The sequence below is a fragment of the Poromitra crassiceps genome, assembly GCF_964638095.1.
Source record: "Poromitra crassiceps genome assembly, chromosome: 10".
NCBI classification, from domain to species: Eukaryota; Metazoa; Chordata; class Actinopteri; order Beryciformes; family Melamphaidae; genus Poromitra; species Poromitra crassiceps.
This window is the reverse complement of record NC_139631.1, coordinates 22,698,795-22,711,433: the sequence shown is the minus strand read 5'-3', so window position 1 is coordinate 22,711,433 and position 12,639 is coordinate 22,698,795. Positions and strand designations below refer to the sequence as shown.

General features: G+C 41.1%; 1 protein-coding gene across 2 annotated transcripts; it reads left to right on the top strand.

Annotated features, from left to right (window-relative positions):
- The first annotated feature begins 4,332 nt into the window (after positions 1-4,332).
- arid5a (AT-rich interactive domain 5A) lies at positions 4,333-12,463 on the top strand. Of its 2 annotated transcripts, none has more exons than XM_083644532.1 (7): positions 4,333-4,345; positions 5,557-5,636; positions 8,790-8,955; positions 9,090-9,142; positions 9,545-9,642; positions 9,726-9,885; positions 9,999-12,463. In XM_083644532.1, the coding sequence occupies exons 1-7, from the start codon at positions 4,342-4,344 to the stop codon at positions 11,370-11,372; spliced, it is 1,935 nt and encodes a 644-aa protein (XP_083500658.1). In that variant the 5' UTR covers positions 4,333-4,341; the 3' UTR covers positions 11,373-12,463. The 2 variants fall into 2 exon arrangements, with proteins under 2 accessions (XP_083500658.1, XP_083500659.1); XM_083644533.1 differs by having other exon boundaries at positions 5,557-5,649.
- Positions 12,464-12,639: the final 176 nt, after the last annotated feature.

The window sequence follows — 12,639 nt, the reverse complement described above, 5'->3', positions numbered from 1 at the left end:
ATGGGAGCTGTGTCGAATATATTAACGGACGAATAATGTAATTACAGTAATTTTGAAAAAGGCCTTTTGCTTTATCATGTACAGCGACATAATCACAATTTGCATTCTTATATTATAGCAAAAAAATTGTTTTGGATTAATTTTGTAAACAAGACAAAAAAATTAGCTTCTTGGAAGATGGGAGCAGAGATTTAATAGCGAAGTATAAAGTACATGTGTACTGAAACCAGTTTAGAAACCATGTACATCTTCAAAGGAAATAGACAGGGGCACAACGATGGCACAAGGATTAATTATGTCAAATGAAGAAAAAAAATCCCTCCGAGATTAGGGCAGTCAACAGATAGTTGGTTATTTTGACATTTAAATGTTAATCATGTTGAAATGTCATACGCTATTTGCAACAGATGGAGGAATGGGCATCCCCCTTTCAAAAAGTTCAATAACATGTGGAGGAAATGTGGATCAAGTGTTGAGTGCAGCATAATCACTCTTCCGTGTATTCATGATCTAATACATACATTAAGAGCAGTGTAATGGTAGTGAAGTGGAGGATAGCCAAACAAAATTGGAAGCTAACAATTCTTAAATTACATTTTGAAAGATATCATGAGAAAATAAAGACATTAGAGCATCTTTCTCTGATCTTTTTGTTTCCTCTCTTCTTTTTTAAATCAAAACAGGTGAGCACATACATAACAGGGTCATAACTGTTAATAGGAAAATGGCTTAAAGGATAAGTTCACCCAAAAATGAAAATTCACTCATCATGATCTCTAAACTCACCCCCATGCCAGTGGAAGGTCAGGTGAAGTTGTTTAGCTCACAAAACAGTCCTGGAGCTTCCCAGGGATCCAGATTGCAGTATTCTCCTAAACCAACTTTTTTGGCTTCAGTACCCGCCTTTCCCTGATTTCTGAATCCAAGTACCCTTTACCTGACTACATTTGCTAAGAAACCTGCAAGATAAAACTATAGTATATGATGCAATGGATGAATGATAATGCACCTTTTGAAGAATATAACATTATTACAAGATAAGAAATGGAGTGAAAGAGTTGCAATTAGTGGCTCCTGAGCAGATTTATTTTAACATTTCATTTTATTTTCATCATTTAGTCTTACATTTTTCCATTTCCCCCTTTCTCTCAAGTACCCCTTGTAGTACCTCCAGGTACCCCTAGGGGTATGCGTACCCCAGTTTGGCAACCACTGTCCTAAACAATTGAAGTGGATGGTGACCAACTTTCAAACCTAAAAAAACCCTCCATATTGCTCCTCAGTCAAGTCAAGTCTTCAAAAGCCCCAACATGCCAAGTAGATTTGAAAATATGTAATTTACCCCCTATTTTTAGCTGAAATCCTCACTGTATCCAGGCAGCTCCCAGCTGTGTTCACGTCCACTCCACTGCTCTGTGCAGTTCGGTGTATAGGGAACTTTTTTCACCAGAGACGTCTTCTCATGTCAACTTGGCATGTTGGGGCTTTCGAAGACTTGGGTTACACCTAAGGAGCAGTATGGAGCCATTTTATATTTGTTTTTGGTTGCCTTCATTTTTATTTCTTTATGTATTTCTTTATTTATTTACATTGGTCACCATTCACTTCAGTTGTTTAGGAGAATACTGCAATGTTGTTTCCCTGGGAAGCTAAAAAAAAATGTCACCTGACCTTACTGGCATGGGGGTGAGAAGAAAATTAGTTAATTTTCATTTTTGAACCATGAACTCATCCTTTATGTCTAGCCTAACTGTTTTTAACCTATTTCTCTCTCAGAAACTATATCTCTGACTCTGACTAACTGCACCATTGCAAGTTTGATATGGTTCCTTCAAAACTCCTAAAAGTCTTTTACACAGTTGGTCCTATTTTATTCATAGGCAATAACTTGTTTTCAATCATGAGAGACTTGTAATACAATTTAACAATCTTTTATTGAATCAGAATAGACAGTTTGAGTATGGCGTATGACTCCATGATGTGACGCTCCTCTTGCTATGAGAGAGGGGGGCGTCAGTGCTGTATGAGATAGAAAATCCCCCCTAAGGGGATTTGTTTCCAACAGGAGTCATGACATTGGTGGTGATCTGGGGAGGTGGTGGGATGAAGCTTTTTGCTCTGGAGATGCTGGATGAATGCGGGATGCTGACACAAGGTGAGTGATGACTGCACAAGTGTGATTTAAGCTGTGGTGATGGGGGCTTTATATAGTACCAGGAGAAGGGCATTTATGATGTCATAACTGACGTCATTTGGGCAACTGACGTCACACTGCAAAGGTGACGTCATAGAGAAGGTGACGTCGGAGATGGTGACGTCATTTAGTGACGTCATTTGGGCTGAGGGGTATGACAGCATGGGGTGCTCTATCTATGCCTTTTTGGTCTTCCATGATTGAAATTCAGTCTAAGACTACACTTAGTAATTAAACAAGAAACGGCCGACCCTTAAAAAGAGCAAGGACTGAAGTACAAGCAACTACAAGCCTATCCCTAGCTTTGAGCAGGGATCTGGCTTATAACATTTATAATCCAGTGCACACCACTGGTTTAGAGTTCAACTAGCTTTGAGTAGTTGAAACATGCTTGAGAGATTCCAGACTGGTTTTAGAGCAAACCATAGTACAGTATAGGCAAAGCTCTCTTTACAGTCACTTATGAGCTTCTTTTAGCAGAAGATTTCAATCCTTTTAGATTTTACTGCAGCCTTTGACACTGATGTCATTTTAATTTACCATTCAGCTCACCTCTCATATAGAATATAATGCTGTCACAACAAACTTCTCTTCTTCAACACACATTGCATGTGGAGTTCCTTAAGGGTCCGATTTATGCCCCAACCTGTTTTCCATTTACATGTTGCTATTTTTCTGTGTGATCCATAAAGACAATATTTCTCTCCATGCTACATCAACGGCAATGACAGAGTCATAAAACCCAGTGATCGTAATCACAATGAAGTGCTAGATATCACAACTTTTTTCTTTTCTTTTCAGAAATCAGAAATGGTATCATTTGGTAACCACAACACCTAATCTGATTCATAGTGAAATACTGTAGGCAGTCTGTTAGTCAGGCAGCTGCAATACATTTCTAATGCTGAATTAACCATTGGTGAACAGGTACCGAGAGCGGTGCATGTCTGGATTCATTCATTTGAGAACAATTTCCAAAACTATGCTGTTTTTATCATTTATACATCTGGAGACAGTAATTCATGCTTTTATCTAAACACATTAAAACTAATTTAATTTCATTCTGGCTTTCATTTCATTTTCATTCTTTCTTTCATTAATCAAATTTTCTTTCACTTCTTCAGTTTATATGCAATAAATACATTTTGATCAGTTATGTCTTGCAGACAGTTTTCTCATGATGCACATATAGACGGTTTTAACTTGACAACAAAAACATTCTAAATTGAACCCCCGCTCACTTCCTGTTGCAGTGTTTGCTATGGACATAAAAGAAAAAAAAACATTCAAGTGCAGGACTGACCATTCCGTGAAAACCGTCTATACAGCTGAGCGGCGAAAACAAAAGTAACGATGTCGAGTGAATATTTCTGCAGTTTGCCGAATGCTGAGAAAAAGGAAGTGCTGTGGGGTTGCGCTCTGGTGAAAACCGTCTATAGTAATCTTTGGTAGTATTTCCCTACAGTATAATGTTAAAGTGTAATGTTAATGCAAAGTTAGCAAGGCTGCAACATGTTCATCAGGTTTTTGTTTGGAATGTGGCGAGTCATAAAAATATAGTGGTTATATATAATAGGGTCTGAACTGTGAATTATATGTAACAGTAGATTACATCATTGATCTCAGATCAGATCAGATCACAGTGCAATTTTTGAAAAAATAAATTTAAAAATAAACTGTGATGATCATTACAGGTACTTTTGAAACCATGTGTTGCTCAGAACAATAACTAAATTACATGTTGTAGCTATATAAGATTATAGACACACCCATAAAATAATAAACATATTTTTTATCTTTCCCATCAGTCTGGAAATTGGAATAAACTGCATGTTTATCTTCATACATATTCTAAAGATTCTGGGGACAAAGTAACCCAAGAATGGGTTGGAGTAGCTTGAGCCATATAAAAACTAACTAATGTAAAAGAAAGACATAAAGAGACATCAAGAAAAGATATTATTGCGTGACCTCAGTTACAAAAAACTCAATTTCCCAGAAACACTTGCTGTGGTGCGATTTGTCAACCAATGAAACTGTCCTGTGGAAACGACTTCCTATTTTGTGGTGTAAAGTTGAACAGAGTGCCGCATGAATTACTGTAACAATACACACTGAAGCGAGTGACAAGAAGACATCCTCCTGAAATGGGTGAGAATTACTCTTATTTTGATTGTAATCAGATGTTGTTCAAACTTTACTGTTAGGTATACAAACGTATGATATTGAGCTTGACTCAGTATTAAATGACAATAAACATTTTAGAGCACTTTGGTTATGGCAATGACAATCTCAAGTAAGTGTAAACTAATCTACTATGTTGTTAGATCAAAATCTTATTAAAGCATCCAAGCCAATGCTGTTTTCTAAACACAGCAGCACACCCATAAAAAGTAACAAGATATTTTTAAAGCAATAGGAAAATCCTACATCAGTTCTTCAACATGTGAAATGGAGAAGTTAGAGGCTATTGAAAGCAGAATTAAAGGTGCAAGCCACAACACAGGAAACAAGTGATCTCAAAGGAGAAGCATATTGGTTTTGCACACACAATAATATCAGTGTGGGTGGTGGGCTGTCTGGGAGCTTCTGGGCTGACAGTTCTACACAGTGACAAATTCACCTCATTCTCAGGTCGCATGGCTTTTGATTTCTAACGTTCAATTTGCACTAGAAATATCCCAATGTGTTCCCAGATATTATATGTGTATTATATGTGTAATTATATTATTTTTTATTTTTTATCATGCATGCCTCAGTATCTGGGATTATATACGAATACCTCATTTTGTCATCTCACTATTATATATTTTATGTATTACAACATCATATTGTGCCATCAGACCCGTTATGTATAAGCAGGAAGTGGTATTGCAACCTGCGGTTTTATACCAAATTTAGTTACTGGTTACTGACAAACTATTCCTTACCCAATATTGATGTTGAACGGAAGTGAGGGGAGGCTGACAAGCGAGACTATTTTGTGCTTAATGTTTTAGATAAAGGATTATACCATAATCCATTTAGATTGAAGTACAGCATTACAGTTTATGAAGTTCCCTATATTGAAGGGCCACTTGGTTCTGCTTAATGGGCCTGTGGTTTTTCAAACAGCTGAGTTTAGATGTCCAACACAGTGGTTTCTCAAACAGTAATGATTCCATAATTCAGCACTTAAAGAACCACTGGTGAAGAACAATCTATTTTCTGTGTGTGTGTGTGTTGTATGTGGTTGTGTGTGTGTGTGTGTGTGTGTGTGTGTGTGTGTGTGTGTGTGTGTGTGTGTGTGCGTGTGCGTGTGCGTGTGTGTGTGTGTGTGTGTGTGTGTGTGTGTGTGTGTGTGTGTGTGTGCGTCATGTCAGTGTTGGAAGCTGAAAAGGAGCAGAGTGAGATGTCACAGCCAGCGGCAGCCAATGAGGAGGAGAGGGGGAAGGCCAACCAGGTACAGAACCTCTGTCAGTGCTAATGTAATGTCAGGATTTTAAGCAGTTACAGTTAATCGGTGACTACAGACATGACTGTACACAGACTGAATTACACATTGTGTTTTCATTTCCCTTTTTAGCGAAATTGAGATGGTCAATTTGCCAATGAAACACACACGCACAATCAACACACGCACAATCAACACACACGCGCGCACACACACACACACACACACACACACACGCACGCACACACACACACACACACACACACACACACACACACACACACACACACACACACACACACACACATACACATACACACATACACACATACACACACACACACACACACACACACACACCACAATATTTCAAGGCGTTGTCCACACATACAGAAACTGCAGGAGGTCCTTGCAGATTCTGGTAATTGAAAATGAGAGATAGGCTACAATATGAGAAATACAAATTAGCTCATCAAATTTCCAAGGCTGATGCTCGCTGAAAGCCTGGTGGTGGTTTCTGTGGTGACAACTGGCCTGCCGATAGCATCTACCCGGCACGCCACTGACACTCATTGTGAGACTCGTATATCGCACACACATTGACATCAACGTCACCCACGCCGTTTTCCAAACAATTTCATGTAGTGTGGAAATGAATACCAATGTTTCACAATGGTATTCAGTCTAAAGTGTAGAGTGTCATCTGCAGTGCAGGGGCTGGCTACAATGTGTCTAGAGTGTCATCTGCGACATTTCCTGTAGGCAAGCATTGACACATAAACCTCAAAGTTTTGTGATGAGTGTGAAAGTAAACACATTTCCCAGGACCTTCGTGACGTGAACACCAACGAATATTACACAAGATACCAAGTCAAATGACGCAATTATAACATCATTATAAGTAGTGTTTCGCAATCAAGGCGCCTCAATTTGGTCTGCTAAGTGAAATATTACACACACATCTCAGATTAGTGTACTGTACAACCGTAGACCTAGAAAGTCTGGAAATTCAGATATGGAATATGAAATAGCATTTGGGGATATTCTTTTATGAATAAATGACATGCAAACATCTGTCCCTGGTAAGATAAGGTGATGCATGTAAGGGAGGTGCAGAGTGGAAACTAGGAGCTAGTGGGTGTTGGCTGGGAACAGCTGAAGTGTGACTCAGTCGGGGAGATCTTGGTTAGAGGCCTGTACCTTCACTATTACTCACTATAGAGGCCCACTTCTCGGAACCTGCAACCACAGAGAGGAACTTGATTCAATACGAAACCATGGTTAGCTGATCTGTTGTACAATGGATGCCACAGAAATAACGCAGCTTCTAAATGTAGTGACTCAAAATGAAATATCAGCAGTGTCCATTGCGATTTTATTTGACATCCAATGTCTATCAAAGTAAATTAACCCAGTGGTGACCTGGTGGTTGAACATGTTAAAGGAACACTCCACCAATTTTCAATGTTGATTTATTTTGCACATAATCTCACACATATCTGAAAAGTGTAAACCGTTTTGCAGACAATCATTTAGTTATTGAGAATTGATTTGAGTAAAGTTGTGGACCAGTGATTGAATTTGTGCATGAATGAGATCACTGGTCCACAACTTTACTCAAAGCAACTCTCAACAAATGTCAAACTAAATGATTGTCTGCAAAACGGTTTACACTTTTCGGATATGTGTGAGATTCTGTGCAAAATAAATCAGCATCGAAAATCGGTGGAGTGTCCCTTTAAGTGCAATATACTGTCACTGCTCTCGATTTGGGCATAGCATGATTTAGAGGGAAACACCAGTTTCATTTGGAGTCCCTCACCTGTATGATTTCAGCCAAGCTAGAATGTGGTTTAATGTCTACACGTTAGCTTAATATGCAGGTCAAGGCCGCGTTTCATTTCGCTCCTCAGAGGAACCTCTGACAAATATCCTGGTGACAGAAGAACTTTGTCACTCCTACATGTAGCATCCAATAATGAGAATTTCACATTTTAATTCCTATCATGAAATAGCTTCCTCTTTCATTTCAGACAAAACCATCATTCCTTGTGCTGTTTGAACCAATGCCAACATAGCAGGAAAAATATAATTTCTGTAGGAACTAATAGCAGTCAGATGTATCCCAGATATGCTGTACACGTAAAAAAACAACAACAAGGTCCATGCCAAGTCTTCAGTTTGCACTGACTTGGTCTTATCAGAAGCAGACCTTAAAAAGACCTTGCCCTAAATCGAAACACCAAAGCCATTTGATGGAAATCAGCATTGCTTAATGCAAAACAGATGAGCGATAAAGTAAATTGTCCCAGAAGTAAAAACAATGGCACTTTATTTTAACTCAGGCATGAGAGTGGAAATAGGAAGGGGGGTTTTATCTGCATCAACAGTTTTATTCAGAGAACTTCTCTTCTTAAATACTTGCTGTTGGCCACTTCTCTTCTTGAAGGCTTTCACACTGGTGATTTTATTTTCTGCGTGCCTCCACTGTTTCATTTCTCATTTCTTGCAAACCACAAATAGTGACATTGTCAATTTCTTGTACTTGAGTTTGCTTATATGACATTTTCTACAGGGACATATCCTGTTGTCCTAAATTCTACTTGAAAATTATAATTTGACAATCAATTTCAGTGATATAGAAATAACAAGAAAATTGTAACTAATTTGCTTGCATTTCAAAGTAAAAATCCAAAGTGATCTTTCAACACATTTTCAACTGATCACCAGTGATGTGTGCTACACCTCAAACTAGCAATAAATACATTTCTTCTTTAGCTCTTACTAGTTTATATATTTGCTTTTCAATGTGCCATCTCTGATGCCAGTGACTCGCAGGTCTAGACCAAAATCCCCACAAGTCTGTTGCTTTCTCTCCAGACAGGATGTATAGTGGTTATCTATTGAAAGTAGCGGTAAAGGCCTACCCGCTGATTCTCCTTGTTTCATTTCAGCATTTGTGTCCCTAGAGATGACAATGTCGCTTTGTTTCCCATCTCTCATACTGCTTTTAATGATTCTAGAATGATTTCCCGTATCAGTCCAGTGTGCCTGGATACTTTTATGCATTTGATTTTGCTTCCAAAAAACACAGTTTGCATGTTCAGTCTCAGAATGCCTTTTCTCCTCGTGGCTTCTAACTTCTCGATTTTCTCTATCTAGACTTCTCCTACGATTGAGATCCACGACTCGACCAGTGAATGCGAGGAGGGGGCGAGGCCCAACGCAGTACAGATCGAGGAGAAGTCGTTCGTTTCAAAGCTGTACTCTTTTATGAAGGAAAGAGCGACACCCATAGAAAGGATCCCACATCTGGGCTTCAAGCAGAGTGAGCTTACATTCGGCCGTTGCTATTGCATTGACACAATATTTCAAAACTTTGAGGGATGTTGATGAAATGAAATTGAATCCGAATGAGATAATTAATTATGTTCCAATGCATTTGTGTTTTCTTCGACTCAGTTAACCTTTGGAGAATCTACAAAGCTGTTGAGACACTTGGAGGTTATGATTCCGTGAGTACAATTCTATCAAGTCTGTGTTCATACAAACTATTTTTAGAGAGACGCTAACTGCAGGAGGTGTTGCATAAAACCACTGCAGAGTTGAGTGGTTTCAAAGTGGAAAATTAACTATAGGTCAGGGGGGCTGCAGCAAGACCGTCACTACCGCATTAGAATAGGCCACTGAGCTGTGATCACACCCCATGTGCTGCTGTTGGTTTCCCCTCTGGGACAGAGAACGCAACTGTTTTATTGAAATGACACTAGAGGAAGAGATCAGAGGCATTTTGCGCAACACCATGACCCTGGCGTGACTGACGAGCTATTCTCAAGAGCTTCTCACCTCCATCAGTGGAAACTAAATAGGGTTTGTGGTCTTCTAAATGCACATGTTCTTGTGATGTTCATCACCAGGTGACCGCGCGCCGTCTCTGGAAGAATGTGTACGACGAGCTGGGAGGAAGCCCAGGTAGCACCAGCGCTGCGACCTGCACCCGCAGACACTACGAGAGGTGAACACGCCTCCGCCACCGACGTGTCAATCAAATCACTACGACCGGTTCTGAATCGTAAACGTAATCTGTTTCTGTGACAGGCTGGTGCTGCCCTTTGAGAGACACCTACGAGGAGAACAAGACAAACCTCTGCCTGCATGCAAACCCCAGAAACAGTACAAGAGAAATTTGGATGGAAAGGTCAGCAAGGCTGAGGTGAAGAGGAAAAGGACTTTGTCGGATAGAGAGATGGATTCTGAGGTAACATCTCGTGGTATAAAACAAATAAATGAGAGAAGTGTGTACATCTCTGCTCCACTCGTGGTTGTTCATGTGTGAAAATGACCCCTGACTGTAAATGTCTTCTTTTCTAGCTCCACGGCCAGAGGAGGCCAGAGGCTGCCTGCCAAGATGAAGTAGAGATGCGTGCTCTTTCCACTCCATGGGCCGTGACCTCCGATAGGCTCCATCCAGACTGCGCTCAGCCAAACAGAGCGGCAGGCGACCTCTGCCCTTCTGTCTATGCCTGTTCCCACCTGCTCCAGGTCTCTGCATCGAGCGCCTGGTCCGGTCATATTCCAGCTGCTGCCGGAGAGGTCATCTCTCCTCTCGAGAAGAAGAAGCGCGCCAGCCAGGCCAGTCTCAACCTACCGCAGAGTCCCCAGGCCAGCCTCAACCTGCCGCAGAGTCCCCAGGCCAGCCTCAACCTGCCACAGAGTCCCCAGGCCAGTCTCAACCTACCGCAGAGTCCCCAGGCCAGCCTCAACCTGCCACAGAGTCCCCAGGGCGACGATAAGGAAAGGCCCTCTGTCATCCGCTGCTCCCAGTCTCCAGCAGCTCTGGCTCCTTCCAGTCCAAACTCCTCTGAAGGCTCCCCGCTGCCTTTATCCTCTGCCTCTTCCCGTAGCCCCTCCCCCTACTCGATTTCATCAGAGGACTGTCCAACAGGAGATGAAGACAAGCCTTGCACAAGCACAGAGTTACCCCAAAACCATCCCAGTAGCAACAACAGTGCTTCTGGCTGCGATGAGGACAGCAAGTCTCTGAGCTGCAGTCCGATGTCTAAAGATCCCGCAGGACAGAATAAGGACGCTTCTCGTGTCAGTCCCCAATCACTGACCACTGACTCCAGCAAAGGCAAGTCTAAAGACTCTTCCATGCAGCCCATCCACAAAGGGAGCGGCAGAAATTCCGCCCACCCATATCTGCTGTCAGCACCCTCATCTTTCATCGTAAAGTCTGACTGGGTTCCGACCTCTACCTCGAGTTTCACCAAAGTTATTCCAAAATCTGTGCAACCTCTTCGACCCGCTCTCTTCCCGCCAGGCTATAAAGTGTACCAGGGCAGCAGGCTGGTGCAGCATGAGGACTCGTTGACTTGTGCGAAGAAGCGACAAAACATGGCGCCTTGGCTTTATCAGACAGAGAAGAAGGAGAAATCCAGGACAATGCTCCCTAAGCCTCTGCATACTCAACAGTCTCTGGTCCATTCTGGCGTCCTCCTAACAGGCTATGACAGATCAGGGAGAGACTCTCGACACCAACCGCTCCTGCACCCCCCATTTCTCCCCAGCAGAGTGAGGCTACCCCACTCTCAGCCAGTGTACCGTCATTTCCCAATGCATCCAACCCACTCTGCCTTCTTTGGTTCTGCTATTTACTCATACCCGTACCCCTTTCCTCTGTGGAGTCCCCAGACTGGATATACCCTACCTGGCATGAATTCCATGTATCCTCACAAGCTGTGATACTTGTGCGTAGATTTTGAAGTCAAAAGAATTGATCTTATTCAAGTCAATGCATCACATTAGTATCTACTAACTGTAACACACCTAAAAGAGGTAAACAGAAATATATGAATCTATGTGGCTATTCCAGGATTTTGCTGCAGCCATCGCTCCCGTATCAAATCTATGACTGCAGCAAATGTATTGACTCTGAAACTATGATGGAGATGGAAGGGTGAAGTCAGCCCAATGAGGGTGCAAATGTTTCTATAGGAACACTGTGAAAACTATTGAATTGTCCAAGTGCATCAATCGTGTGCATATCTGATCAACTCCCTACAGAACTAGGGAGTTGATAAAATGCTTATATATTAATAATATGTATTTATGCTGATCACAATGACTTGCAGCATATATTCATGAAGTGGTAATGAAGTGGTAATCTGATAGTCACACATGAAATATGAATGCCTTGTAAATCACATTCAAAGCAGTTAGCCTACATGTACAGGGGGGAAAACCTAGCCTGGGTAAACCCAGCCTTCAACGTGACGTCACAGGCTATGCCTGTAGCGTAGGTTTCTTTGTGACTGATAGCACATAGAGGTCACGTGGAGGCTGGGTTTACCCAGGCTAGGGAAAACCTACAGTATTTATTTTAATGACATGTCTTTGATTATGACACACATGATTTTCGTAGTGCCTTATGTACAGGAATGTTATTAAGTGTTGGGAAATTTGGCTGATTACCAACTGAATTGCATGCAAATGATTACAGCTAGGCTACTCAAGGAACTGGTGAAATTGCCCAGTGATGTCTTAAATGCATGTTGGATTATTTGGGTCGAGTACATCCAGTTCTCTTAATTATAATCATTTGAAATTCAAATTGTACCAACATGGGGCGAGGGGCCCTCAGGTCTGTTCATTGTTTTACTCAATCGCACAATGTAAATATTTTGTTTTGAAAGCAACCAAGCATCTATTATGTCACTGTACTGTACTGGGACGTCTACTGAAGATGTATAGTAGTGTATAAATATGTGCCTTGTGTCAGTGCTGGATATATTCCAAGAAATCCTTCTATGCAAATCTCATCCAAATGTATCAGATGCAGCAGAGTAACTGATCTGAAGAACAAATTGTTGTGATTAAAATGTGTGGTCTTACTACGCTCTTATTTCTGTGAATGAAGCTGAATTATCAGGCTTTGGCAGAGCTAAAGTTGGAGAGATAGGGATAATCAAATTTTAGAAAAACTTAACAAGCAAGCAGTGGCCTTTAAGTA